Source organism: Varanus komodoensis, unplaced genomic scaffold (assembly GCF_004798865.1).
Source record: "Varanus komodoensis strain SLA01 unplaced genomic scaffold, ASM479886v1 scaffold7_1, whole genome shotgun sequence".
Lineage (NCBI taxonomy): Eukaryota > Metazoa > Chordata > Lepidosauria > Squamata > Varanidae > Varanus > Varanus komodoensis.
Window position 1 is genome coordinate 13,737,215 of NW_025336479.1, and position 27,065 is coordinate 13,764,279.

Here is a 27,065-nt window from a genome sequence, read left to right on the forward strand (position 1 = left end):
AAAATTGGTAATTCCTGCCTGAAATTTCTATTTTAAGTATGCTTTGCAATAACTGCTAGAAACTGGTTTGTTTCTCCTGAGAAAGAATGGAGATACTGCAGAAGGAGTAGAAACTGATGGTTTCAAAATATTTTTCTTCAGTAAATTGTTTACTATGAAGTGAGAGACCTGTGTAGTGCCTCTCTGTTTAGCTTCTTTAAAACATACCCCAGCTTGACTTTTTCTGAATAAAAATCAAGATGGAATTACTTTCTCCATCCTAATCTTACATACATGCCCTGAGATGACACATTTTATGCTTGCTTAAGTCATAAGAACATAAAATGTTAGAACCTAAATATGCTTATTTTTAAAGTGAATGCAGAAATATGTGTAGCGTGGAAACCTTATGTTATTTCCATAAAAAAATCTGTATAAAGCTGATGCTGCACATTGACCCAGTCAATATTTGAAGGCTTTATAAGTCCTGGCTTACAAATCTGAGAACAAGCCTCAAGAACAGCCAATCCTACTTGGGCAATTTGTTTCCTGCTTCTGCTAAACCAGAGTTCACTCCTGAATCCAAATTACAGCTGAAGAAAGGTTCCCACAGAGAGTCTTTTGCATTCCTTTGGGGAAAGGGGAACTGCCTGCAAAAATGAGGTGGAAGAGGCAAACACTGATGCAGGGGAGGGGGAAGGGGAGGGCCTGCGGCAGTTTTTTCAAATAGGATTGTTTACTGACTGGCTCCTTCCCTTCCTCAGCTGTCCATGAACTCATGATGCCCAGGCTGGCTGGGCTGCTCCCTCTGAAGATGGTCTGGAAACTTCAGCTGGCGAGGAAGGCAACTCTCCAGATGTTGGTGAGAGCGAGCTCATGCGAGCTGTTTCCGGACCAGCAGTACTGCTTGCCAGTGCATTTCTGAGCCTCATGTAAAGTGCTGGTCTTGACCTCTTAAAGCCTTAAACAGTTTGGGATGAAATTACTTGAAGGACAGTCGCCACACATACAGGCTGGCCACACTTTTGAGATCAGCAAAGGAAGCCCTTCTCAGTTTACCATCTATGAGGATAGTTATGTTGGTGAGAAGTCAAGTCTCTCTTTAAAAATCTTCTGAAAAATCACAATCAGCTGCACTTAAATGTTATGGGAGAAAGTAATTTTCATTTCTCTCTCCACCCCCTTCTCTCCTTCTGAGGCTTAAGGCGACAGAGCTAACAAATACAAGGTTCCAGTAAACAGAGATGGTTTAAAACATTGCTATTTAAATAAAAGGTTCTCCCCACCCATGTACAAGGTTGTGTGAGGATTACAGAAATATTACTCTAAGCTTGTTCCATATAATTTCTGGGTTAAAAAATAAAAAATAAAAGAGATGATTATCTAGTCATTGTACATTACAGAATAGATGCCTCATCACCAAAATGTCAAGTGATACATCAAGTGTTGATACATTATTCTGTGCTCAAAAAGTCAATCCAATTAAAAAGTTAATCAAAACGAAATCCTGCACTTCAGTCTTCTTAAGATTTATAAGTACTTTACCTAACACATACCTACTTTTGAATCAAATAAAAAACAACTTTGAAAATATTCAATTTTTTACTCTGGACTGCATCCATGCTGAACAAAGAGATGGAACTTGAGATCGAATGTAATCATTACCGTCCTACACCAAGATTTCCCTACATGTGGGCACACATAGGAATGGTGTTCCAAATAAGGCCACCTAAATGTTATTCAGCATCCCATGATAGAGGTAATCCCAGAAACACTATACCAGGCCAGAAAGGGAGAGAATGGCAGGGAATGGCTTTTTCAGTGATACCCATCTGAAAAATTGCACCAATATTACCTGCAAATTTCCTATGCAGCAGCTTGAACTGCTTTTTAAATGGAAGACGTCACTGAAAAGCATTCTAATGTGTGCACATGTCTTAATATATATCTTGCCACATTCAGTATATACATCAGATGTAAATTGACTGCTCCAACTCATCTGACTGCCTTCCCTTATTGATGCACCTCATCAACCTTTCAGATGTTCTGAGGAAACCTTCCCACTTGTTCTTCAGTCGACAGAATACTGCACAAGCAACCCCTTTCAGAAGTGGCTCCTCCCCTCTTGAGCAGGCCTCCACATGTTGTTCAAAAGGCAGAAACAGCAACATGTTTCAAATAATGCTTGACACACCTAACCATACAGGCTTTTCCTGAAAGGCCACTCATTGTTATGGTATTATACTGTTTCTTAATGTTTATGTTTGAACAATTCATTGTTTTATCTGGTTTTTCTATAGCTGTGTTGCATTTAGGAATAAGTATAAATATTATAAATAAATAAGCAATCAAGCAAACAAGCATGTGATTTTCTGTTGTCTCATCTTGCCTGTCAATAGGTTTTTGGTTCTCTTGTTCTGATGCAGCACAGCTCCGACTCCACTCCTTAAATCCAGTTCCCCACTTCTTATCTGCTCTCAGATCCTGGTTCTGATAATCTCCTTGTTCTAACCTTTAACAAGCTCTATGGCTTTGCTCCTTATCTCTCTGTATGTATATCCCATCATATCCCTGTGATCCTTGTTGGTCCAGTTCTTGTGCCTTCTAGAGCCCTCTTTTCTTTGCTGTCTCTTCCATGCAACCACCTCTGTTATTTCCTTTATATCCCTCCTTAAAACTCCTTTTTCAGGAAGGCTTTGGATCATCTCCTTAAAGCAAAGTACGTACCCTTGCCTCCATTTTTTCTTTCTTCTGTTGGTCTCTTTTGCGTTAAGGACCTGGTGTGCAATCTATGTAGATGGAGCAATATATGTAACAACAACTAGCAACAATCAGTGGGAGTAAGCACCTAATTTGCTAAACCATTAAGAAACTATGCACACAGAAACTGAAGTGCTGGGGCACAGGATGGAGACCTTCACATATTTCCACAGCCAATCTAATGTAGTGGCTAAGATTATGGGACTGGGGATCCAGGAGATCTGGATTCTAGTCCCCACGCAGCAATGGAGCAGCTCCATGAGTTGATGACTTTGGGCCAGTCACAGACTGTCAGCCCTGCCTACCTCACAGGATTGTTGTTGTGACAATAAGAAGAGGAAAATTATGTAAGCCACCATGAGTTCCTTGGAAAACGAAAGTACAGGATATAAATAAACGTACACTATGGCTATGTCAAGCAAAGGACCAGGGCTGATCCGGAAGAACCATTCAGCTAGAAGTATTCAAGTGCTGCCTAACAGTTTCTCCAGGCTAAAATAAATCTGCATATATTCTTACCCAATCCCAAACCTTAGATGTCTTAAAACACCTGGAAATATTGCATGCTCAGAGGAGAAATCTTATTTCCTGCAGTTAGCCTAGAACAAAGCTGAGTGTGGGGAAGACATGAAGCAGCATTAAAAGTCAGCCACCTAGTAGAACAAAATAAATCTCTAATAACTGCACCAGACCCCCATGGCCTTCACCTATGTACCGCACTTTTGATACCCTACCTGTTGTGACCCAGCTCTCCTCTTCCTGTCCTTAGGCTCCAAAACATCAGACAGTCTCTTTGCAAGCAGATCTTTATGGGCACTTTGCAGCTACAAGACAAAGTAACTCTAAAAACACTCTAGCAAGCTGCAAGCGACACCTCTGTACATGTCAGGTCCGATGGCTGACTCCAACCTAGGGACTTCTTATCCCAGAGCCCCTTCCTTTCAGTGGCTCGGGAGCCCCATGCTAAGGGTGGCTCCTGCTGACTGGAGTGGCACAAACCCTCTAACTGGGCAGCTCATCGCTCCCAGTGCTTCATTGTGGGATCAGGGACTGGGATAGGCACAAGCTCTTCCTCCTTCTCCTCCTCCTCCCCTTCCACCCCACCTCTCCCTTCGAAAATATTCCTCTGGGCAGCCTGGGGACCTGTGGGCAGGGACCTTGAAGGCACTTCAAAGCCCTGAGCTTCTGCCAGGTCTCTCAAACCTCCTGTCTCTGCCTCAGGGTCCTGTTCCCCTCCAGAGCCCCTGCTGACCCTGGGATACCTGCCAAGAGCAGTGATCAGGTGCACTCACTACACTGACCAGGGTTGCGTCACGCATAACAGGGATGAAAAAGAGGCATTTGAATCACCTGCATTTCTGAAATAAACCACAAATGCAAACATCAGAGTGAAAAAGGAAAGTCTCCCTTTATAAATTATACCAGAAGCAACAGAAGAGGTAAGAGTTACTTGAGCGACTTCAGTGCTTCTTGTAAAAAAGTGAAATGGGAATGACAAACTGTGAGAATATTTCCACTGCCAAGGAAGCAACTTCCCAAGTCTTTTTGACTGTTATGAATTAGGTGAAAAAGAAATAATTCCTATGGAATTATCACACACAATGTCCAAATATGCAGATGCAGAACCACCTACGTAGCTCAACAATACACTTGAGGCTGCTACAATAAAAGGACCAAAGGAAAGACAAAGGAAAGCACAAGAAAGTTGAGCCTTGGATTCATCATCATGCATTGATAACAGAGCAGAAGGCTTTGGGAGAGGTCATCCATCAGTTTGGGGTTTGGTGCCATCATTGTGCTGATTATGCCTGCCTCTCTCTTCTTCAACTGATGCCAAGGAGGCTGTGCAGACCTTGGAATATTGCCCAGATGCAGTGATAGATTGCTTGTGAGGTAACAGCTTGAGGCTCAGCCCAGGGGAGGAAGAGAGCGGTTCTAGTGATCTATAACAGCGGTTGCCCCTTCTTTTGGGGGACCAGACCTGTGGGTACTTCTGGAAGCAGTGCTACTCCTGGATGTCCAGGTGGATGCTTTGACCCCAAGTGTCTCTGCCCAGCTTTGGCTGGTGCATCAACTGAACCCTCTTCAGAAGAAGCCATATCCTCAGTGTTCACATCTCTATCATTTCCCATTTAGATCACTGCAGTACTCCCTGTGCAAGCAACCCCTGACAAACGTTGGGGAATAAATAAATAAATGCTTGCTTGCACCCTTGGTGCAAAATGCTGCATCAAGGGTGCATCCTGAGGCGTACAATTTTATGGACAATATTGTTCTGGTTTTACAACACCTGCATTGGCTTCCATTTTGTAGCCAATATAGGTGTAAACTCCTAAACAGTTTGACATCATGGTCTTTGAAGTACCATCTCCTCCCATATGAATCACTGGAATGCTATCACAGAAAAGCCTTGTCCTGTGTTCCCACCAGCCTTTCTTGATGAAGGGACAAAATACAGGATCTTTCCCATGGTAGAATTCCAACTGTGGAATTCCCTTTCTAGGAAGCGAGACTCGTCTTTGCTCAGTTTTAGGTAGCTGGTGAAGGCAATCGCTCCTTCCAGCTTTCAAATGTTACTATCAGATTGACTCTGAACACTGATGTCTTGATTACAGTTCCGCTGTAAATTTTGTTTGTTCTTTGAATTTACTTTTATGTCTTTTTTCTCCACTGCTTTGGGCCAGAAAGTGGGTTATAAATATTTAATAAATAATTTACTTCTAAGATGTGGTGACTAGCTATTCAATTACAGCTAACAGACAAAATTTAAATTATTTAAAATCTAATTATCTGCCTGGGTATGGATGATAGCATGTCGTTTTAGAACCCTATCAGGAAAACCGAAAAGGCTTTTTTATGCTAGCTCTTGAAACATTCCATTTTTCACCTATCAGATCCTTATACCAGGACCAGCATAGTGCATGAGGCACAGACATACCTTGCACATCTAGTTCTTTTTCATCTTCTATTACTTTCAGTAACAGAAATGAGTTAGTAAAATCCAGAAGGCTTTTCATCCTGGTATGTGAACCGCATGGGCACTGGGTGTGGGAACAAACCTCAAGCTTAGCTGGGACCCTTCTCGTACCACCTGCAGACTCCTATTATTCATTATCCATAGCTCACCACATGTGTTTGTGTGCATGTGCATGCAAATGTGCAACTGTATCCCTCACATGCCCCCACAGACCTTCAGTTGTGCATCCTTGCCTTAGGTGGTATGAATAGTTTGAGCACTGGACAACATAAAACAGCCTGATACTATACAAGCATTCCTGTAAAGAAGCAAGAGTAATTTCCCCCTTTATGTTATGGTGGCAAGAGCCCTAAACCCAGTGTAACACTTGATAACCAGCTCTAGCCATGATAAAGGCAAAGTAAGGCCTTTTTGTTTTAATTTTCAAAAGAACTTTGCTCTAATGCTGGAGAGGTACTGGCAGATTTTCCAAGGTGCACTCTGAAGCACCTCAAAAGGCTGCAAAACAAGACTGCTCAGACACCATGGTAAGAAAAGGAGCAAACAATATGAATACTACAGGCAATGCACTATCAAGTCCCTGAAATTCTGTCATTGCTTTGTTCACAGACATATTAGGCTAAAACCCTAAAGTTTTCTGGGTAGGTTATATAAAACACTGAGGCAAACAAGGTTCAAACAGGACAAATCTTATAATGATTGCCAATATAACCCTTTGGACATTCTTCGGCTATTGACTTAGCTATGCAACTTGGAACATACACAACATAAAATGGATTTTCATCAGAAGTTTTTTCAGACTCTCAGGAAATGAGGCTTTTTCAATCAAAATATGTACTTTCCTTTATAGGTCATAGTGACTGAAGTTAAGAAACCTCTTAAATCTTAAAGTCAAATTCAAAGTGCTGGCAATTACCTTTGAAGCAGAGATGTGTTAAAACCTGTTGTTTACTTCTGTGGAGTTTCCAATTTGCCTCCTCACATTCATGGATATCAACCGAAAGATTACAGAATGCCTTGGAGATCCTTGCTTTTCCCAACAACCTTTCTGTCCATTAAGCTTTGAACTTTTCTTTCATGAAAGGAAATGCTTTGCATTGTGCAAAGCAATGCATATTAGAGCAGCAGGCTAGTCCATGCATTTTACATATGTAAATGTATAACTAATATGGTTGGTTCCACCACAATATTCATTCTGTTTAGTAGCTTTGCTATATGTGGCCATAAGCACAGTCTGAATGGGAGAACAGCAACATTGAGTTGGATATATGCGCTTGCTTGGGGGCATTGCCTATACATGTATTGAACTGCTTCTAGTTATGCTTAGTTAAACAGAATAAATTGCACTGAATGTTGCTGGGAAGGTAGAATGCAGTGCTAATAATCCACACCCTGGTGTTCACTGACTCTCTGTATCTCCCCTGAGATGTAGTAGAACATCAACACTGAGAACACTGCAGAATCCTTCATGGTCTTTCATAGTTTGGTTCCCTCTCCCTATGTTCCTCCCCACTCCTATGGATCTGCTAGGAAGACACTGCTGCATGACCCAGTGAAGGCATGGAGCCCCTGCTTTCTCTTTTGGTGGCCCTCATTTGAAATGGGCACTCTCTCAAAAAAGTCTCCTTGGATAACTCAGAAAACAGGCAGGTCATTTGGGTGGGACAGGCTGGGGTAGGGCATCAAAATAACTGCAGATACCTCTCTGAAAAATTATATCACCCATTTCATAGGCCCTTTCCATTTTCAGAAAGCGCTCTGCATCGATGCTCTGGACACCTCCCTCCCTTCTATCCAGTAATCCCAGGTGCAGCAGTAGTGGCAAGTGGAGAGATTGTTCCTTTGTCTTCCCCTTCTTCCGTCATCAGTGTGACATCTTGGGTATCAGCATAGCAGGATGCAAACCCCTGTATATGTATGCATATATTACATTTCTCTTGAGCATTTTCCTCTACAGAACCCAGGGAGGTGTATATGGTCCAAAGTTACCCACTGAGTTTCATGAACAAGGGAGGACTTGAATGCAGGTCTCCTCAGTCCTGGTCCAACATTTGGACCACTAAACCATACTGGCTTTGTGGAGAGAACTACCTCTTCTGTTGACTGCAAGGTTCTGTATCCCAGGATGCTGCTACCGACCTCAACACAGAAAGAGAAGGAGATCAGGAAGAACAAAAAACCTTCCTTCCTTCCTTCCTTCTTCTGCACCCAGTGCTGCTGGGCAGGTTCAGAAAGGAAAGAGAGGGAAGGAAGAAGGATGAGCACAACAAAAATAGTATTCTTCTCTAGCTCAGCTGTTCATCTTTGTAATTATTAGTAATAGCTTTAGCCACTCTTCAAAATAAATTCCCAGGTTTGTAGCCGAATGGGATAAAATTTTGGAGGCTGCAAAGCAAACTCCCCCAACCTGGGGCCCTTTTCCACTTCAAGTCTCAGCAGCGTCTGCCCACATGGCTAACAGCAGGAATCCTCGGAGAGATGGTCAAAACCATCTGGACAGCACCAGGTTTTGGAAGACTGCTTCAAAAGCTCACCTCTTGGCTGATGTAAGCCATTACGAGCCTCTAAATATTCCTATCAGAATGAGAACTTCCACGCAACCCTAGTGGCCATAGTTTTATTGTAAGCAAACTGACAACACACTCCTAAACATGTGTAGAATTAAGACCCACTCAGTTCACTGAGATATCTTCCCAAGTGAGTATACCAGTGCAGACTGTTGGTTTTGGAAGCTGGCTACAAGTTGGGTTTTTAGAAAGCTGTTTGGCATTGGCAGAAAATGGTCCCACTGGGTATTCTGTCTATTTGTGTTTTTATGATATGTTTTAGACTGCATTTTAAGAATACCTTAAGTTAATGATTTTAATGTAATTTCTTATTATTCTAGCATATTGTACATCTTTCCATCTGCTGTTCAGAAGCATTTCAGAAATGCTGAAATAAAATGAAACACAAAATTTTGCAAAGGAGGTTAGAAGAGACCTATGTCACAAAAAAATAATTCAGAGTTTTGAGCTCCTATAAAACACTTAATAGTTTAAGGGCCACGTTTTTCAAATTTTCTCAGGCCCCATAATTGGTTCCAGGTTTTCAAACAAGTGTAAGGTTTTGTGTGTCTCTTTAAAATGAAACCAACAGTTTTTCTAAAGCACTCAGCACTTTAGACTCCAACTCTTGAAATGAAACAGGTCTGGTTGAGCAAATGTCAGGTTGCTAGAAGCTCCTACCGAACAGAACACATCAATGTTTTTGATGACCAAACATTAGTCATACTTTCCACTCAAGTGCCAACAAAAGCTAGAATCACACATTCCAAGTCAGATTTATCAAAATATGCTACCCACCCTTTTAGTATTTTCAGCGTGTTATTCAACTGATCTCTAAATGAGTTATTTTCTAGCCATCTATCCTTATGGTTTCTAATTAACCATACTTGCCCATTTTATTCAACTAGGGAACTATAGATACCAGCTTCAGAAGAAGCCATATTCATAAAACTATAGATGAGGAATCTCAAGTTCAGGGGCCAAATTCAGGCACTGGGTGTTTCTGTGATGGCCATACCCCTTCTACTGAAGCACTGACTATTTGGTGAAGTCCCAGCTTTTATGGAGTTTTGCTCCCATTCTAAAGGTTGAAATGGCTCTAAAGCTTAGTTACTGGCAATAAGTCCTTTCAGCTATTTTGCAAAATATGTTTTTAAAATATATTTTCAGACCCCTCTTATTGCTTTCAACACCACCCACAATTGGTATGTGGCCACCCATCACTCCAAGCTTCTTCAATTTAGTCCTTGGTTTGACACAGCTTCCCCACCCCTCTCTTAAACCAACTTTGAAGGAACACGGGAAGCTGTTATTGATCCATCTGGCCTTGTAGTGTCAACAGTGATTCAACATTCCGCATGCAAATCTTGTATTCCAATCTACAGCCCAGGGTTACATGGAATATAATTCAGCAAGTCAGTTGTCTTAGAAGGACTCTTTGCGGTAATACAGATACACAGAGACAGGAAGGAAAAACCGAGACTGTTTAACCAAGTTATCTCTATTTATGCTGGAGTTAGTTATTATTTTAAGTAAGCTGATGGGTGCTCTCCCATCCAGGAACTGAACAGATCCAGGCCTGTTTAACTTCAGAAATGTGTCTATGTCATTTGCCTTCAGAACATTCCCCAAGTTAACCTAAAAACATGGTTTTGGTTTTGGCTTGTTCCAAAACTGATAACCATTGTTACCTGGTTCAGACAAAACAGGAAACTATGGTTAGACTTATTGATACAATTGTGGTTTGCACAAAGGGAAAAATGAAGGGGTTACACATATAAGCAAAAGTTCATTCATATCCCATAAAACCAAAATAGGATCTTCTTAATGTGGCTGTAGTTTCTTAAAAGTTCATTTTCATGTGTCAAGGTTCATTCTTCCAAAATAATAATAAAAAAACCCTTCAAAACCCATGGACATCTCTTAAACACCCATCACTGTCAACTATTACTTGGCAGCCTTATTTTCTCTCCAGGCACTGAAGCATACAAATAACTAAACTGGTGGAAAAAATACAATGAAATAAACCAGTATAAAGGGGTTTTTTTAATGTAATCAGTTATGCTTCTGTGGGTGAACCAGGGCACACACTGTTTGCAAGTATTTTCTTGCTAATGTTTTCCCTCTGATTTGTTAAAATGCTTCTGAACGTTCCAACATTCTGTGACATCTCAGCAACTTTGAGAAGAGCTGGGAAAGAAAAGCCCATAAGTGGCAGGCATCCATCTTTCTAGTGAGAACGAATTTAAGTTTCCTAAACTATGTATAATTCAGTCTGGTTTTATGAAATGGTGATATTCCCTCACCACAGGAACCACATAATATAATTTGGCTTAAGTGTCATGACCAACTCTCAGCTTGTATAATTCAAAATATATGAAAGCAATGATTCATAACAGTAGTTAATACCCATGCAGTGTCCAAACTAATATACTGATTACCAGAATTCTCATGGTTACATTGTTTGTATGGTGTACTTTTGAATTAGGGTATGATCCTATGGGTTGTGTTCTCACAAGATGGAAGCCTGCAAACTTGGGGGCTTCTGTGTATCCAGCTGCCTGCCAGGCTGAAGCCAGCAAGCGAGAGGCCTGGTGAACCAGACCTTCACCTCCCATCCCCTAATCACTGCGTCTTTCACTAGATGGCCTGTTGAACAACAGCACTTCAGACACGGATGGATGGAGGCTGGAAGCAGCTCAGGACAGCTTGCATCTCAGGTTCTGCAGTTTCCTTCCTTCTTCCTCCCTCTTTCTGAGGTTGATGTTCCCCCCACTACAAGGTTGGCTTTTCAGTATCAGAGATCAGTTGGCGTGGTTCTTCCTGCGTTGGATGTAAAGGAAGGTTCCCTCTTCTTAGGTCAGAACACTGTGCTCAACCTGGGAATCCGCACTAGCCCACGGCCCCACTAAAAATGTCTAGGAGCCACAACATCCCTTCTACAATTGCTCAGGCAACCTTCTGCAAGTTAGGATAAGGGCTGGAATGGAAGGCAGAATAATATAGTATTATCATTCTGCCTTTCATTTATTATATTCATTTATTCGGCATTGGGACTCGCTACCTAAAAACATTATAACTTTTTATCTAATTAGGTGATAAATGCTAATACGAATCTAGTGATGAATGAACTCCCCCTCAATCATAATACATCTGCTCCTTCCAAAGCATGTGCTTTATCAGGGTTTTCTAAAAGATCAGAAAGGTTTAGTTCAGGGAAGTAACCTTCCAGCCATTCACCAGCTACAATCTCTCATTCCTCCAGTTTTCCACCTTCTCCATTAGACACTGCAAAGTGAGAGATAGTGGAGGGACAGAAACCAGGGGCAAAGTCACCTGCAGAAAGCGAATTGTAAAGTTTGCATTAATATACTGAAGGTGCCCAACATGGGTGGGAGAACTCCATTGCTACCAGAAATATGAGCATATGGAGTTTAAGTCTTTCTTGCTCAAACCATTCAGCTGCAAAATTAAACTAGAGATACAAGGATGTTTGATCGTGGATAGGGTGCCCAAGCCAGCTCAGAAGCATCAAGTAGGATGGTTGCCATTGATAAAAAGTGGGATATAAATCAGTGACAGTAACACAGAAACCTTAAAGATGGGCTCCTCGGCCTTCTTACTGCGAACTTTCGCTCTATTTGCATGGTTGGTGTGGGAGCAGAGAAGCCAGCAGCGCAATACTTGCCCCAAAATGTGGCATCCCAAATGCTTGCGGCTGCCGGCCATTCGCCCTCACAACAGGTCAACCTGGACTACCTAATGTCTGCACAGGAGCTTTCATGGCCCTTGCCCAGGCTGCATGTGGCATGGAGGCCTCGGAGGCCTCTTTCTTCCCTTGGCTCTCACCACAGGGCAGCGATGAAGACTTTTGATGCAGGCAGAAGTCTCCGCAGTGACTTCAGTTACCAGCAGGTGACCTCGTCAGCCCACGGTGATGCCCAGAGGCTTCTGGCAAAGCAACTACCAACCAACCATGACCTGCCACTGGAACTGCAAATCCAGTTATTCCTATCTGGAAATCCTTCTTGGGGGTCAGGCATTCCATGGCAATTCACTGTCCAAATTCAAGCACTGAGCTTTTCTCGGTAACTTCTGAAACAACAAAAGAGACCTCTTTGCTTAACCATGGCTGGAAGTTGCACTATGGAAAAATGCTGTCTCCTGCAAGGTACTTGACTTATTTATCCAAAGAAACAATAATCTAAGGCAATTCCATGCAAATTATTTTAATTTCAATTTACATTTTCAAGGTAGACCCCCTAGGCTAAACATTATTTAAGTGAGAACAGTCCATTCTGTTAGCAGGTTATAATGATGATATTATGAATTTTCAGAGAGTTGGTGCAGTTTGTGATAGGGTGATAGGCCAGCAGACGTCAGTGGGAGGATGCAGGATGAGGCCCTCCTCAAACCATTAACTGGTACTGTTCCCTTCACTTCACTTCCCTGGGTGCTGCCTGGCCCCCAGGAATCCCCTTGTCTGTGTCTATGCAGGAAAACCCCCTTGTCTTTGTGGACAGGAAGGATGCAGCGTATTATTCTCCTGTTTCACACCACCTGTAAGCTACGTTGGTGAGTTAAACTTAAGATCCTGCAAAAATGGTTTAAGGAAGCAACTAGATGTTTTAGTTTACTTTTAAAAGCAACTGACTTTCTCAACTTTTTTCTGCTTGCTTCTTTAATAAGTGTATTGGTTTGGAAACTGGAGTTGGTTTACCTTTCTTGTTTGCCCTGCAGTTGGGCTAATATCTTCACTAGCCTACTTGGCAAATATTAAGGGGGTTATTAAGGAGTTTAAAGGAACCCCTGAAGGGGGGAATATCCTCCTCTATACATAACAGCTATAAGCTTTAACTCTTCCAAGCAGGGTATTGAAGTCTCAGGAGAAGCCACGTTTTGAGGAACACAGACAAAAGGTGACTTGCAGTCTTGCAAGGTGGTGGTGCAGATATGCTGGTTTGTCACAGAAAATGTGTATGTTAGGAATAAAAACGCCATGTATTTAATATGCTGCAAAATGATGAACAAGGATGAACTGAAATGCAAATCTGTTTTCCTAAGTCATCAGATGGTTCTAGTAAAATCTCCATCTTAATGACTTTATATGCAAGAACATATGCACAGACAAGGTAAAACTAGATGAAACATGGAATTTAAATTTTGTATGAATATTCAAGATTCAAAAATGCAGCCACTTAATATTTGTTATCTAGAAAAATGAATGTTTTGAAGTTTGCTCATTACACAGGTCAGTGGGGCCTGACACTTGCTGCCACGTGAGTCATACAAAAGTGAGAAACTGCATCTAATGTGATTTCAACTGCATTACCAATATTAAGGGCATGTAACTCATATTTACTCCTGTACTTTGCACTCCTGTAGCCTAGAAGGGCATTCTACTTGTGTAAGTAAGATCACACGATAGCATTGGAAAGGAAGGATTTGTGCCACGCACGCCTGCAAAATGTGTATACTCTCAATCAAATCTAAACATAACAGAGAAAGTACTATTAGAAATTACATTTCCTAAGTAGCAAAATACTGCATTTTTGAGTGATCTATCCCCAGGAGCTACATTTCCTTGAAGAGAAACATTACCAGCATGTATTATCAACATTACATGTATTATCAAGCAGAAATACATGCAGGTTTAATGGCCAACAAAAATAAACAAGAAACATCCTGGGGATAAAGTACTGTTTGTTGGCATTTAACATTCCAGTAGTGGAAATGACTGCGGCAATGGTCTGATATGCCAATTCGTTTTTAACAAACTTTTTTTAAAGCATCGGTTTGCTCTCACAGGTTAGTCCTATTGCGATTACATTTATTTATTTACTTAATTTGCATAGTGTCCAACAGCTGAATTTCCCTGGGAGGCTCTGTTTCATTTCTATAGCACTTAATGGCTGGTTCAAATAGCTTGCAACTGGCCTGCTGGCTCAAATAGATCTCCAGCCTTTCACTTCTGCATACTCTCCAGCATTTTTCACTCATATATACTTGAACAACCTAATTGGAGAAGATGTGCATGTGAAGGGAACATCCTAACTCACAGCTTGTCACACTAGCTACGCATCAACGTATTTAAGCAAACACCAGTAAAGTTCAGTATCTATGGGTGCAATCCTCCATATGCTTACAAGGGAGTAATCCCTATTAGATACAATGGGGCTTACTTCTGAGTAAACATTCACAGGGTTGCTCTGTAGAAATCCCATTTTTCCATCCAGGTTTAGCTGTGTTTGCCAACACTGACAGTAAATTTGGCCTTCCTGATGAACCGGAGCAACACTTTACAATGCACTTCAGAGAAAAAGTTCACTCGCTCCAGTAACTGAAGTCAAACCCTAAACCAAGCAGAATGCCTCTCAAGAGTCAAGCTTCTGACTGGACAGTCCCAGGTTAAGCACCCAGTCACGATCTGAGGAACCGCATTCCTATGCGCGCCTCTTCAAAAACAATTCCATGGGCTTCATGTGCTTTAGTCGTAAGTCAGTGAGCAGCCTTGGCTATGGCAGGTATCAGGGACAGACCAGGGGGACCACTAGGCCTTCCATTCCTACGCACACATTTTCTACACCTGGCTTAAATCACAGGGATGAATTGCATCAGACCAACAGACAACCATGGTTAAGATTAACCGGGTTGACCGAAATTGTAAATTAGCTCTGCGACCTGCCGATGAGCAAACCACAGTCGGTATTCAGCATGGGTCCTAGAGGTGCTGACCTGATTCTTCACCACGGTGCAGGCCAGTGAAGAACATCTCAACATGAGAGAAGACATGCTTAGGGGGAGTTTATGAATGACTCCACGGCTTGTTCCTGTAATCCTGGACAAGATCAATTTTCACCAGTATGTCCCTTTTAATGACAGGAATGAAATGTGACACAATGGTAAGTAAAACCCACAGAGAGTTATAAAACTTTCCGTGACCAAATTTCAGGCAACTAGTCTGGAAATGCTTAGTGAATTATGAATGGATTTTGTTTTTGAAAAACTGAAGTATCTTCAGATAACATTTCAGATGACTGAAAATGCTCTCCTTGCACAGTACAGACCCATACTCATATTCGCCATGAATGAGATGTGCTCTGACTATTTTGGTCATCTGATAAGTACCAGATTAAAAGAAGCCTTAACAAGGCCAAATCACTTTCATCCAACGTTAAACTGCAAAGGTAAGGCTAAGAATATTTTTTTTAACACACAATGCTCACTATTTATCTGGACACTGTTCCATCTGCTATTAAAGTTTCACCTTTCAAACTTCTGGATGTTATTTAACAGTCAGTATCTTCTTAACAAAGCACACCCAGGGTGTGTGGTGGAGGAGAGATGTTAGTGGTAACAGCATATGTATCAGAAGTCGTTTTCATGTAACACCAGCCTTGCAGATCAATGTTTCAGGCAGTAAGAAATGAATTCCCCAAACAAAATAAATGCTGTTATTTTCCAAAGACAGTATACTATACTATGCAAATATAATGCAAGTAAGATATACTATGCATTAACTAGGTTATTTTTAGTCAGTGGTGAACTAGTTTCAAAAGCAGAACTGCATTTTCTGGCCTATTCAGGTATATGTGCTAAAAGATGCTCATGCAATAGTGATCAAAAGTCAAAGATCAGTGTAAACTGCAAAAGTGTTTTCATTTTGCATGCTCATTAGACATATTAGAACTCAGAGTGACTTAAGGTGAGTAAACTGAAGTCAGAAGGGCCTTAGCAATCAAGAACAGTTTTAGACATATGGACAACACGATGCAATAAAACCAGACATTAACACAAGTATTTACAATGTATTACTGTTTGATACTACAGAATATTGTGCCTGTATCAAGAAAATATGCACAGTAGCTCAGCACAGAAAAGAAATATCATGCAACCTTATCTACTTATACACCAGTAATGGAAAAGTGTTAATTCATGTCATGTCAATGACATGAACCGAATCTGCTAAGAAACCATCAGAAATACAAGCATGCTCAGGAAAATCTCTAGCATAAATGGAATATTTATTCAGCATTATTCAGTACTGGAAAGGAATTCACTAGTCATAATAACTGCAAGTTTTTAAAGAAACCATTTATTAATTCCAGTTCTCTTTAGTAGTTTCTGCACTTCATTAAAGGCCTGAGTAAAAGAAATACAAGCAGGCTATCTACCATCTTTCAACAACCTTTTTTTTTAGCTGTGTCAGATTAACTAGTCTGACACATTAACACTGCAATTAACTCAGGTGATATGCAAAAAGGTTTCTTTAGAAACAAAACAAAAAACCCTTGCCTCCACTATACTATCCTGCAAGAGACTGGTCTTCCTAACAAATACAAACTTTTGTTTTCAAATTGCTCCGCCAACTCTCTAAAAATAGAAATGCATACGACATAAATTAAAGGATCATTATACTGAGTTTGTTAAATTTGAGTTCAAGCTGTGTACACTTCCACTTCTCTGTGTGATCTCTAAACATGCATTTAAACAATGTACGTCAGCAAACTACAACTTTGTTTCAGCGTACAACATTCATCTCAATTTCACTCACTCTGACTAAAACAATTTAGTAAATTGACCCAACTGTCAAAGAAATATTGTCTGTGAGCTGTAGAACGAACTGGTGTCAGCAGGGGGCACTCCTGCATGAAGCAAAAGAAGGCCAGAATTGTTCCCCAAGTCTCTGAATAGTGCTTGACTGTATATTTGAAATGGAATCTGCTAAATAGTAAGGCTGTCAATAAATCAGACTAGCTTTTAACACACTGCAAATCATAATGTTCAGAAGCCTTTAGGTATTAAGTTGCAGGTATTAAAACCGAGAGGCAGGCCTTATTCAAGTCTGTCCCTCCACCATACACCATGTTCTCACCAAAATTTGGTTTTGTTTCTGAAAATCTGCTGGTTCTAGATTTTAATTTCAAAAACCTCAAATTGTCCCACACACCTCATTCCATCCTGCCCTTAGAGCCACGCTAAGAAAGCAGAAGGGAAAGCTGTTTTTGAGGGGTGAGAAGCTGGCCTCAATAACTGGAAAACACAGGTGCATCTTGGTGGCTGATTAGAAATATGGCAAAATAATCAGAACCTGCATTTGCACTCGCAGGAAAGCTGATGTTATTGATTCCACACGCCCAAGTCAACCATATGGAAAGGGGGCGGGTGGAGTGAGCGAGTGGGGAAGGGAGAAAATACTCACCATATTGACTTCTGATACCATGTCTATACTGGCAATATCTATGTTCATGCCAACAGCCACAGGGGGACCTGCAAGACAAGATGGTCCGCACTGTGATCTCTCGCAATTTAACTCATTCTGGCAAGGATCGCTCGGTCTAAAGAAGGGGTGGGGCACAGGGCGGCTAAGATTCGGGCTCGGTTCAGCCACGAGCTTGCCCTGCATTCTTTCCAGGCACGAGGAGCGCTTTATATAAGTCTCTCTCACACACAAACACACGCACACACGTGTGTTTAGAGCAGGCTGAAGTGTCTTTCGGTGCTCGGCCGCGGATACACCCCGCCGACTTGCCGAGACTGAGTTTAAAGCAAGGCACTTCCGTTGCTGCCCGCCGCGCGGTCTCAAGCCCGGGCGGGCGAGGGGCAAGCACGGGCTGGAGAGAACCGGTCCGGAGTCGGAACGACTTGCCCGGGCTCCGGCCGCTGAATGCTCCCCGGAGCGGCAACAGCGCGCCTCCTATATCCAGGGGTTCCCTGCTAGCTCCAGCGAGCTGAAACACACATGCACAGGCAAGCGAGCCGCGGCAATCGCTCTCCCAATGCAAAGCTCACGGGGGGCTGGCTGGCTGGCTGGCTGGCGGTCTCCCTCGGCTAGCGGTGCACCTCGCACTCCACAAAATTCCCTGTGACCGACCACAGGCACACCAGACTCCGTGCAACGGGCGCTAGGTAAACTCAGGAGATTTGCATCTCAATAAGGCTAATTAAGCAAAGCTTTAATTACGGGTTAATAAATGATACACACACGCGCTCCTTCTCACGACGAGGCGGTGACATGTATACACATTACAGCCGTTCTGTGCAAAGGAACATTGGGCTCAACTTTGGGTCCAGCTTCAGAAAATGGCAACACGCAGGCAGGCAGGCAGACCCGAAGCGGCACCCAACACGTTTCGGGCAGACACACGTATCAGTCACGACAAGAGGCAAGCTTGGTTGTGCAGAAGGCTTTTCTCACAAAAGCAATCGAATTACCTCCAAAATCTGGCCTCAGTCGAATGTCGTAGCCTTTCAGCAGTCTATCCACGGTCTCTTTTACCAGCGACATATTGCTGGGATCATTAGCACTAAAGAGAAGGGTTAAAATATATATATAAATACAAAGCGGTTTTCTCTAACTCTCAAGACGAATTCTGCACCTCCCAGTTTAACAGAAGCATACAGTACAATTCAAAGTGAAGGGCGGGGGGAGAAGGATGCTTTGATCACTTACCTCTGTGCACACACCACTGTTATTATTAAAGGCAACGACCAAATCCCAAAGCAACCTTTTTTCCGGACTCTCAGCATCCCTTTAGCTTTTGATATGATTTAAGGTTTCAGTGGAAGAGAAGAAGAGATCCAACTTATTCTAGCCAGTGCAGTAATTCTAATGTGGAGCGCATGCGCACGGCGTACCACAACATCAAAAGGAGCAGTGGTTGCTGCTGGAGATGGAGCAAATTTTCTTGCCAAAAAAAAAAAAAAAATTAAAAAAACGAGAGAGAAAAGGACAGAAAAAAATTAAAGGGGAAGAAGGAAATGCATCATTATTGTTATTATTTTAAAAAAGTAATCCGCGGAGGATGAAGTGTATTTTGTTGCCTTTTGACTAATATTACGTGGACTACAGCACCCGAGGAAGTTTCAAGAGTTGCAAGCTACAGCAGTTTTGCAACCTAGTTTAAAGGAAGAAATGTGCAAAATCGGATTAGGAACTGAGAGGAAAAGAGGTTAAAATGGGAACGCAACGCGTGCATGGGGGGAGGGGGCAGGTAGACTTTGTGCTCCTTGGGAATAGCAAATGGTGGGTGAAGCTACGGGGGGAGGGGGTCCGAGTTTGCGATGGGTGGCTGGAAAGGGCTCAGCCTATAGCATTTGGGGGAAGGGGGAATAGGCGATGATGACGAGTTTCTTGGAAGGGGGTAGCTGGCTGGCAGCTTTTCCGGAAAGCAAGGAAGAAAGGGGGGAAAGAGAGGTGGTCTTAGGGGCACAAAAATGAAGGGCTGCGGGGGGGGGCGGTGAATGACGTTATCGCGTCTACGGTCCTCGGGATTCTTTACACGGGCAGAGTGAGCGCGATTCAGCCTTTACATCATGCAAGGGGCTGATTCCAAAGGCCACGTCTTCCTCCTCTCCCTCTCGCTTTTAAAATTGTCCCCTCTAATGGGCAAGACGGGAGGGCGGTCGTGCCGAAATGCACCAGCGTAGCGCGAAAGGCTGAGCGGGAGGGTGGGGGAGGGCGAGGAGGGGAAGTTACCCCGGCGAGGAGTCTGGGCTGCCAGTGACCATGCCGCTGCCCCCGCGGTGCATTTGCGCTCACAGCCTCCTTACCTTCCCGGGTAGTAAAGCTGCAGAAATGCAACGTTCGGGGCGCGAATCAGTGCCGCCGAAGGAAGCGGAGAGGAGCAGCGAGCTGATTTGGGGATGCTTTGAGTGACATTTAAATCCCCAGAAGCCAAGCGAGACCTGAAAGGCTTCCTTGCAAATATGCCTGCTGCCGCCGCCGCCGCCAGCTCCTTTCCTCTGCCGCCGCCGCCACTACTTCCTCCTCCTCCTCCTCCTCCTCCTGCAAAACCTCACTTGGAGCCGCCGTGGATCTGCGCTGCTTCATTGAACGGATGCGGGACGCGGGGTTGAAGTGCTCGCCTTGCCGGGGCTGGCACAGCGAAAGTGGGGGGGGGGGGAGAATTAGGAAGAAACACTTGGGTTCTTCAATTACGCTACGAAATATTTAATTCGCTGCAGGAGATAGGAAAACGCGGGGGGAGCGAGGAGCGCCGCGGGAGGTGGAGGGACGGCGGTAGCGGAGCGCGGGCGAGGCGAGGCGAGCGATTTGAGCGGTGCTTGTGCAGGCGACGCCGAAAGCCTCCGATAAACGTTTAGTCATTCCGCACACAGACCACGGCAGGCGACCCGCGCCCCACCTGCCTGCTGGCTGCTCCGCTCGCCCTCGCAGGGCCGGGGACCAGCGCTCGGCCAGGCACAGCGCCCTATCCCCCCTGCCCCCGCTCGCCCGACCCAGATCGCAGTGGCAGCGCCGCGGACAGGGAAGCGGGCGGGAAAGGCCGCTCCAGCCCCCAGACACAACAGGCGCCTCTGGCGACCCGCGCTACGCTAGCGCCCGGCTGCGCGCAGCAGCGCTTCCCCAGGGCGGGCTCACTGCCTCGCAGCCCAGCCAGCCCGGGAGGAGATTGGGGGCGGGGAGGCGGCATCCCGGCCAGGCTCCGGGAGCGACGCGGGTGCGGAACGAGCGCTCTGCGCTGCGCTGCTGCCTCGCGCCCCCGAGCGCAAGCCGGGCTGTGGCGGCGCGGAGGCTCCCCTGGGGCGCCGGGGGACGCGCTGCCGGGGCCGCCGAGGGTGGGCAGGGAAGCGCCTTCGTGGCCGCCACTCCCACTCCCACTCCCAGTGCCTGCGCCGGCCGAGGCCGCCAGCCGCGCGTGCCCGGGGCAGGAGGCGAAGAAAAGTCCGAGCGGCTCTTCCCAGAGGCGCCTGGCTGGAAGCCCGACGCGTCGGGGACGGAGGCAGATGACAGGGCGGCAGCAGGAGAGCGCCGTGGGGCGAGCGCCCCTGGATCCGCTGAGCCCAACCCGCGCCATGTGCGGGCCGTGGAATTTCACGTTTCACGTGGGTCCTCCTGTCTGCGGATCGGGGGGGGGGAGGGGAAGGCCTGTGTGTGAAAAAGCGAGGTTGACTGAAATGGCTGCCCCTCTCTGGGCCCCAGTCCCATCTCGAGGATCCGGGATGCGCCGGTCACGCCATAGATGGCGGTGCCCTGGAGTCCAAGAGTAGGAGTGGACAGATCCACAGGCCTGAATCTAAATCCGATATTTGGACGTTACTTGCCTGCAAAGCAACTGCACCACAATGGGGATGTTGCAGCACCGGTTGGGAACGGTGGATAATAGATAACCAGGTCTGCACCTTAAGAAGATGATTACTGCACGAAAACCTGGAACACAGGCCAGATCCATTGTCAGCCAGGCAATGTGGAAACAGCTGCTGCTGCATGGCTGTTACTGGGTCCTTTGGTTTCCCAAGTTTAGCTGAGTTCCTGGATCCTGACCCTGGTGAATCTGAGGACTAGGCTAAGTCTCTGGGAACCTTTACAGGGCAAGAACTTCCAATGAAAGGAAGTAGGGGTTGATCCAGGTACACATAAAATGCCTATCTGAGGAAGGTCAAACATTAGTTTCTGAAATTGTAAGAGCAAGTGCAGGAGAGGAAGATTTGAGAGACAAGAAGCAAAGAGAGGTTGCCAAGCCAAGATGACAGAAAAGGATCCAAGTCCAGTAAAACGATGCTGTTGTTGATAGAGCACCATTCATGTACATGGCTTTTACAAAGAGCAGTTATGAAAGCTCCCCAGCAGATATGCTTTGCAACCCAAGGGTGCAACGCTATGTGTGTATAGACAGAAAAAAGTTCTCCAACACCCCAGCATTGCCCGCTCAGCTACGAGTGAGGAATGCTGAGAGCACAGCTGGCTGGAAAAGTTCTAGAACTTTTCTGACTAAACATGCATAGGACTGCATCCCGAAATAAAAACTGGGAAGCAACAACAAAAGGGGGGCAGGGAAATGCAAGATTTTCCCCGCAATTTATGCATACTTTGCCCAACCTGGGGTGTTCCAGAGCTGCTGTTCTCAACATTCCCAGCCTGCATGGCGATCGCTGGGAATGATGGGGACTGCTGTTGAATACATGATGATACCAATCGCCTAGGAAATGTGCCCTACCCAAAGAGCCCTGACTCACCAAGGCCAGCACACTAGCCTATCCGACAAAGGCATATGCCAAAGTTACTGCTGCAAAGTTGCAAAAAGAGCTTCCAGCAGTGTGCAAGCCTGGATATGTAAATCATCTCTGGAGAGGGCTAGGTGAAGATTGCAAGAGAGGTGACATCCCAGCAACCATCTTCTCACCTGGAGGAGACAGAGAAGGGCCAACTCACAACTGTGATCACACCAGCAATTAAAGACACTGTTCTGGGCTGCGTGGCTTTTGGAGACACAGCCAAGGAAAACAGCAATGATGACAGGAATGCAACATACCTACAGCCATGGGTTGGTTTGTTTTGCTATATGAGATCTATTAGGAAAGGGAAAATGTACAAAGCACATCATTTTGAATACTTCACAAATAATTTCTCTAAACGTTGCTGCTCTGAAGTATGAGCTATACACATGGCATAATCTTGGGCCTCTCTAAATCTGACACTTGGCTGAAATCCTGCCTGGGGGGTAGGTTGTGAGAAGATCCTTGGCTCCTTGTCATCTGCCTAAAGCATGTATGAGAAGCGCCAAGAAAGGAGTTGGGAGGTTGTTAGGGAGCAAAGTCATCCTTTCCTTTTGCCTTGCAGAAGCCTGACGCTTGGCTGAGAGGCATGTCTCTTAGCTGAGGATGAGGCTGGAGAAGTTGGCAGGAGTCAAGGAATCCCCCAGCCGTTGGGAAGGTTAGCATTCATCTGGAAGGAACACAAACTTTATCGCTGAGCTTCCTTTAGAATAGGGAGCATCCTGGCTTTGCCTGAAGCTGTCCCTCAGCCAGGATGTTTGTGCCCTTCCAACTGTGTGCCCAGCTCAGGAGCATCCGGAGAACATCTTGGATTTGTGCCAGCTGCAGCATAATGCTCAGGTGGTGCTCATTCCCTATCCACCCTTTTCCACCCGCCTAGGAAGTGAGCATAGCCAAGTACTTTGGCTTGCAGACACTCCTAGGATACATACGAGTAGCAGCAAAAATTGCACACAGTATATGCCACAAAAGTTTATCCATGGGTTCAGGCTGACTGTCAAATCTGTAATTTGTTCTGATTACCTTGAGTGACATCTACCCAGCACTACCTGCTACATAATTCTATTCATTTTGGTGTAGAGTCCATGGAATGCAGTCAAAGTGGGTGGAAATTGTTCAAGCAATTACTTGATGTTTTGAACTTTAACATTTTTTTCTGGCCTCTAGTTGCTATCTTTCAACTTGCTCCTTTTTTCACAATGCACAACAATAATTCATTAATAACTCTTTCAGATTTTTGCTTTCTTTTATTCTCTTTTCAATGTAACCTTTGATTTTCTGTGGCATACAAACCACCAACTTTTCTGTTTTTAGTGGGAGCCACTTAATCTTAAATGGGTAGTGCCTTCTCAGTGTCAAATGACGTTACCTTTGTTCTTGACATCTTCACTGAAGTTTCTTCAATGGTGTTATTAAGCTATTCAAGAACTGAGTTAGTGCAACTTGTTACCACTGATTTAGCTATGAGATAATTAGGAATCTTGGCTTTGATGAACTGAGCAGGTATTGGCCATGATTTTAAAAAGTGCTAATATTAAACCAGTTTGTTATGACTGGCTTCTAGGTGTTTTTTTTTTTTTTAAAGTGCAGCCTTCACTTAAATAGCCAATAATATGTCCACCCTAAGGAAATGAATGACAGTATCCTTCACCTTATCAATAACAGAAAAGGCTAATTAGACCAGAGATTTATTTAAAGCATTTTTATCTTGCTCTTTGGCCAAAAAGACTCTCTGAAAAATTTACCCACGATCAATAGAAACAAGATATTTGCTGTCTGCAGACATCACATAGAAGGGAAGAGGAAAGGGAAGGGATGAGGCATAGTCAGGCAATTATTGGGTAGAAACTTTGTTCTTGATTTTCTGAATCAAACATGGGTAAGTTTGTCAGCAGCCAAAGTGATGGTGCTTGGGTGCCTTATGTGGGCATTGTGTGGATGATATCTAATGGGCTTTTCACAAGTCCTGCATTTAAATCTAAAACCACAGAATTAAGCTTCCTTCAGCCCAGTGGACTCAATAGGTGTACACATGCTTAATGCTACATTAGATTTAGGCCATAGCCTTCAAAGCTTGCTTGCGCATTCTCTCTCTCTCTCTCTCTCTCTCTCTCTCTCTCTCTCTCTCTCTCTCTCTGTGTGTGTGTGTGTGTGTGTGTGAGAGAGAGAGAGAGAGAGAGAGAGAGAGAGAGAGAGAGAGAGAGATATTGTTGAATCCTTTATTAAATGGTGCAGCAGTAGCTTCTCTCCCTTGGTTCTTGTTTTCCCTGCGTCCACCTTTTCTGCTTGGTATACATGGCTAGCCTTCAGTTCATGCAGCTGAAGTTTTTTTAGATGGTGAAGCAGCCTGAATTGTACTCATGCAAACTGGGTAATGTAGAGGGCAATCCTGTGGACCCAGAAGAACATCCCAGGGACTCTAGGATAACCTGGACTCCTCTCTCCAAGGCTGCAGGTATTCCATGGGCTCAGAAAGGAGATACTGGATTCTGATTGCTCCCCGTGCCCTTGTAGTCATGGCAGAAAGAACTGCAGCAGCTGCCTCATAAGGTCACAAATGTGGTTTTACAGGAAATAACAGGTGAGGAAAGGAATGGAGAGACCAGGATAAGTTCCTATGGCTTCTCCGGCTCCCACTAGCATATCTTCTCTGGTTGGCTTAAAGGTCCATCCTGAAGGAAAAATGTGTAAAAAGAAAGATGGAGCATGAGCCCAGCAGGTTGTAAAATACTGGAAAGTTCTGTCAAAAAATGTTGTAGTCCATAGGATTATAACCTAAGGTTAAGGATCTCGCACTGTTGCCTGAGGTATGCCTTACTGAACAGAGAGGAGTTCACCTCCTGAGCAAACAGCATGTGTTATAGCATGTGTGCCTTGTCTTTTAAAATATTCATGGGACAAAGAACATTTCTATTTCAGCCTGACTCAGAAATACATTATTTTAGGTTTTGAATCAAGTTGCTAAAAAAAAAAAAAAAAAGAAAAATGTCCGTTTATTACAGTGTGACTATAGTTTTAAACCTCTGTACCTATTTGTATGCTCTGCTTTCCTATATAATATCAGTAAGTGGATGTAAGCCGCCCCGAGCCTTCGGCGAATGGGGCAGCATAAAAATGTTTTAATAAATAAATAAATAAATAAATGTATTTATGTACTATTGTATTTCAATGTATTTTATCATGTTGTAAGCCGCCCCGAGGTTTCGGCAAGGGGCGGAATAGAAATGTTATAATAATAATATAATAATAATTTGAGGAATTCATAGTCTGTCTGGCGAGCAAACAGAAAATATCTGCCATTGATTATTATTAAAGGTCATGTGGGAGAGTGCATGACAGCTAACCATAGGATGTGTATGATTTATTTTAGTATTAGCAGGGAACTGGGTGTGGATGGAAAGTTAGGTGATGGAGGGGAAACATTTTGCTCCTGAGCCCCACACTCATTCTTTTCTGCCTGACTTTTCTTTCTACAAGGGAAAAGGAATGTCCCTGTTCACCAACGGTCCACATGCTGGTGTCCTCCTTCTATTTTGGACTGTAATTCCTAGCATTTCTGGCCCTTGGCCATGTGGGATTGGGCTAATGGGAGTCAAAGTCCAAATATATGGATGGTACCAGGTTGGGGAAGGCTGTTATAAATTTAGAGGTTTGCTGCTTCTGGAGTGCTAAGCAACAGAAAAGCTACAGTGATTCCAGTTGGTTACAGTGATCATTACTATCCCCTCTCCATGCTTCCCAGGTCCAAACTCCTGGTATCCTGTAGTTTGAAGTATTCCATCCTCACCCTGGTATCCTCCCAGTTTTTTGGACTACAGCTCTGATCTGCTTGACCGTACATCTGCTCTAGCTTCGATCTGCCCTGAAGGCAACATGCAACTCCTAGTGTCAAGGGCTTTGTCCTATTAATCTTACTTCCTTATGGGATTAAGAAAATGAAAGGATGGCAACATGTTTCACACCCTTATTGTTTTGCACTTGGGGCAGTGAAGCCTCTGTCAGAATTTGGATAAACTGGTGTGGTGCTGGAACTTAGTTTTAGCATGTTTGCAATTCAGGCTCTTCCAGAGATGGAAAGTGAATTATATGCATACTAGCCTTGATAGTATGATTCCACCTCTGCCCCATGACATGGCAAAATCACTTCAAAATTTATTCAGAAACATAAATTTCAGATGTATGTTTCTTATGTTTCTTTTCTCTCTAGCAGTTCCATCCTTAATGAAATGCAGAACCATTTCAATAACAATGCATTACAAAATTCCCTTTGTGGGAAACATCTTGAATCCAGAGCTTTATTTTATTATGTTTCTCTGGTATTGATTGACCCCTTTTTGTACAGCGAGGTTAGCTTCTTCACTTAGCTTCCTGGCATTTGATTTGACTGATTTCCGGTAAAGCTCAGCCCATTTAAAATATTTTAATTTACAAATAAAATAAAATAAAATGTATTGCATTCAAAATTGATCCCATAGATGGTGTGGAGTTCTTTAAAAGTAATTGACTACAAAATTAATCATATATTTAGCATATATCTCTGAAATAATTATTCCCTCTGACACTGAAGTCTGTAATTGTGCCATTTATGAAATATCAGACAAAACATGTAGCTAAAAAAATCTCATTTGGCCCATGAATCAATGAGCAACAGAGGGCAACCTCAAAACTTGGGTTGCAATCCCATTCTCTACCTTAAAAAAGGCTGTGTCACATACTGCCTATTACACCCACACAAATTGTTCCTCCAGAGGCCAACAACTGCTTTTGGCTTCCAAGGCCATTTGGTT

At 43.8% G+C, this 27,065-nt stretch overlaps 1 protein-coding gene across 3 annotated transcripts in view; it reads right to left on the reverse strand.

Annotated features, from left to right (window-relative positions):
* The window catches only part of GABRB2 (gamma-aminobutyric acid type A receptor subunit beta2), a 123,585-nt gene extending 104,793 nt beyond the window's left edge, over window positions 1-18,792 (reverse strand). For all 3 annotated transcript variants that reach the window (XM_044453795.1, XM_044453794.1, XM_044453793.1), the window contains exons 1-3: window positions 18,716-18,792; window positions 18,478-18,569; window positions 17,465-17,532 (exon numbers count right to left, since the gene is read on the reverse strand). In XM_044453795.1, the coding sequence (XP_044309730.1) occupies window positions 17,465-17,532; window positions 18,478-18,569; window positions 18,716-18,792 (237 nt within the window). The remainder of the gene's footprint in view (window positions 1-17,464; window positions 17,533-18,477; window positions 18,570-18,715) is intronic.
* Window positions 18,793-27,065: the final 8,273 nt, after the last annotated feature.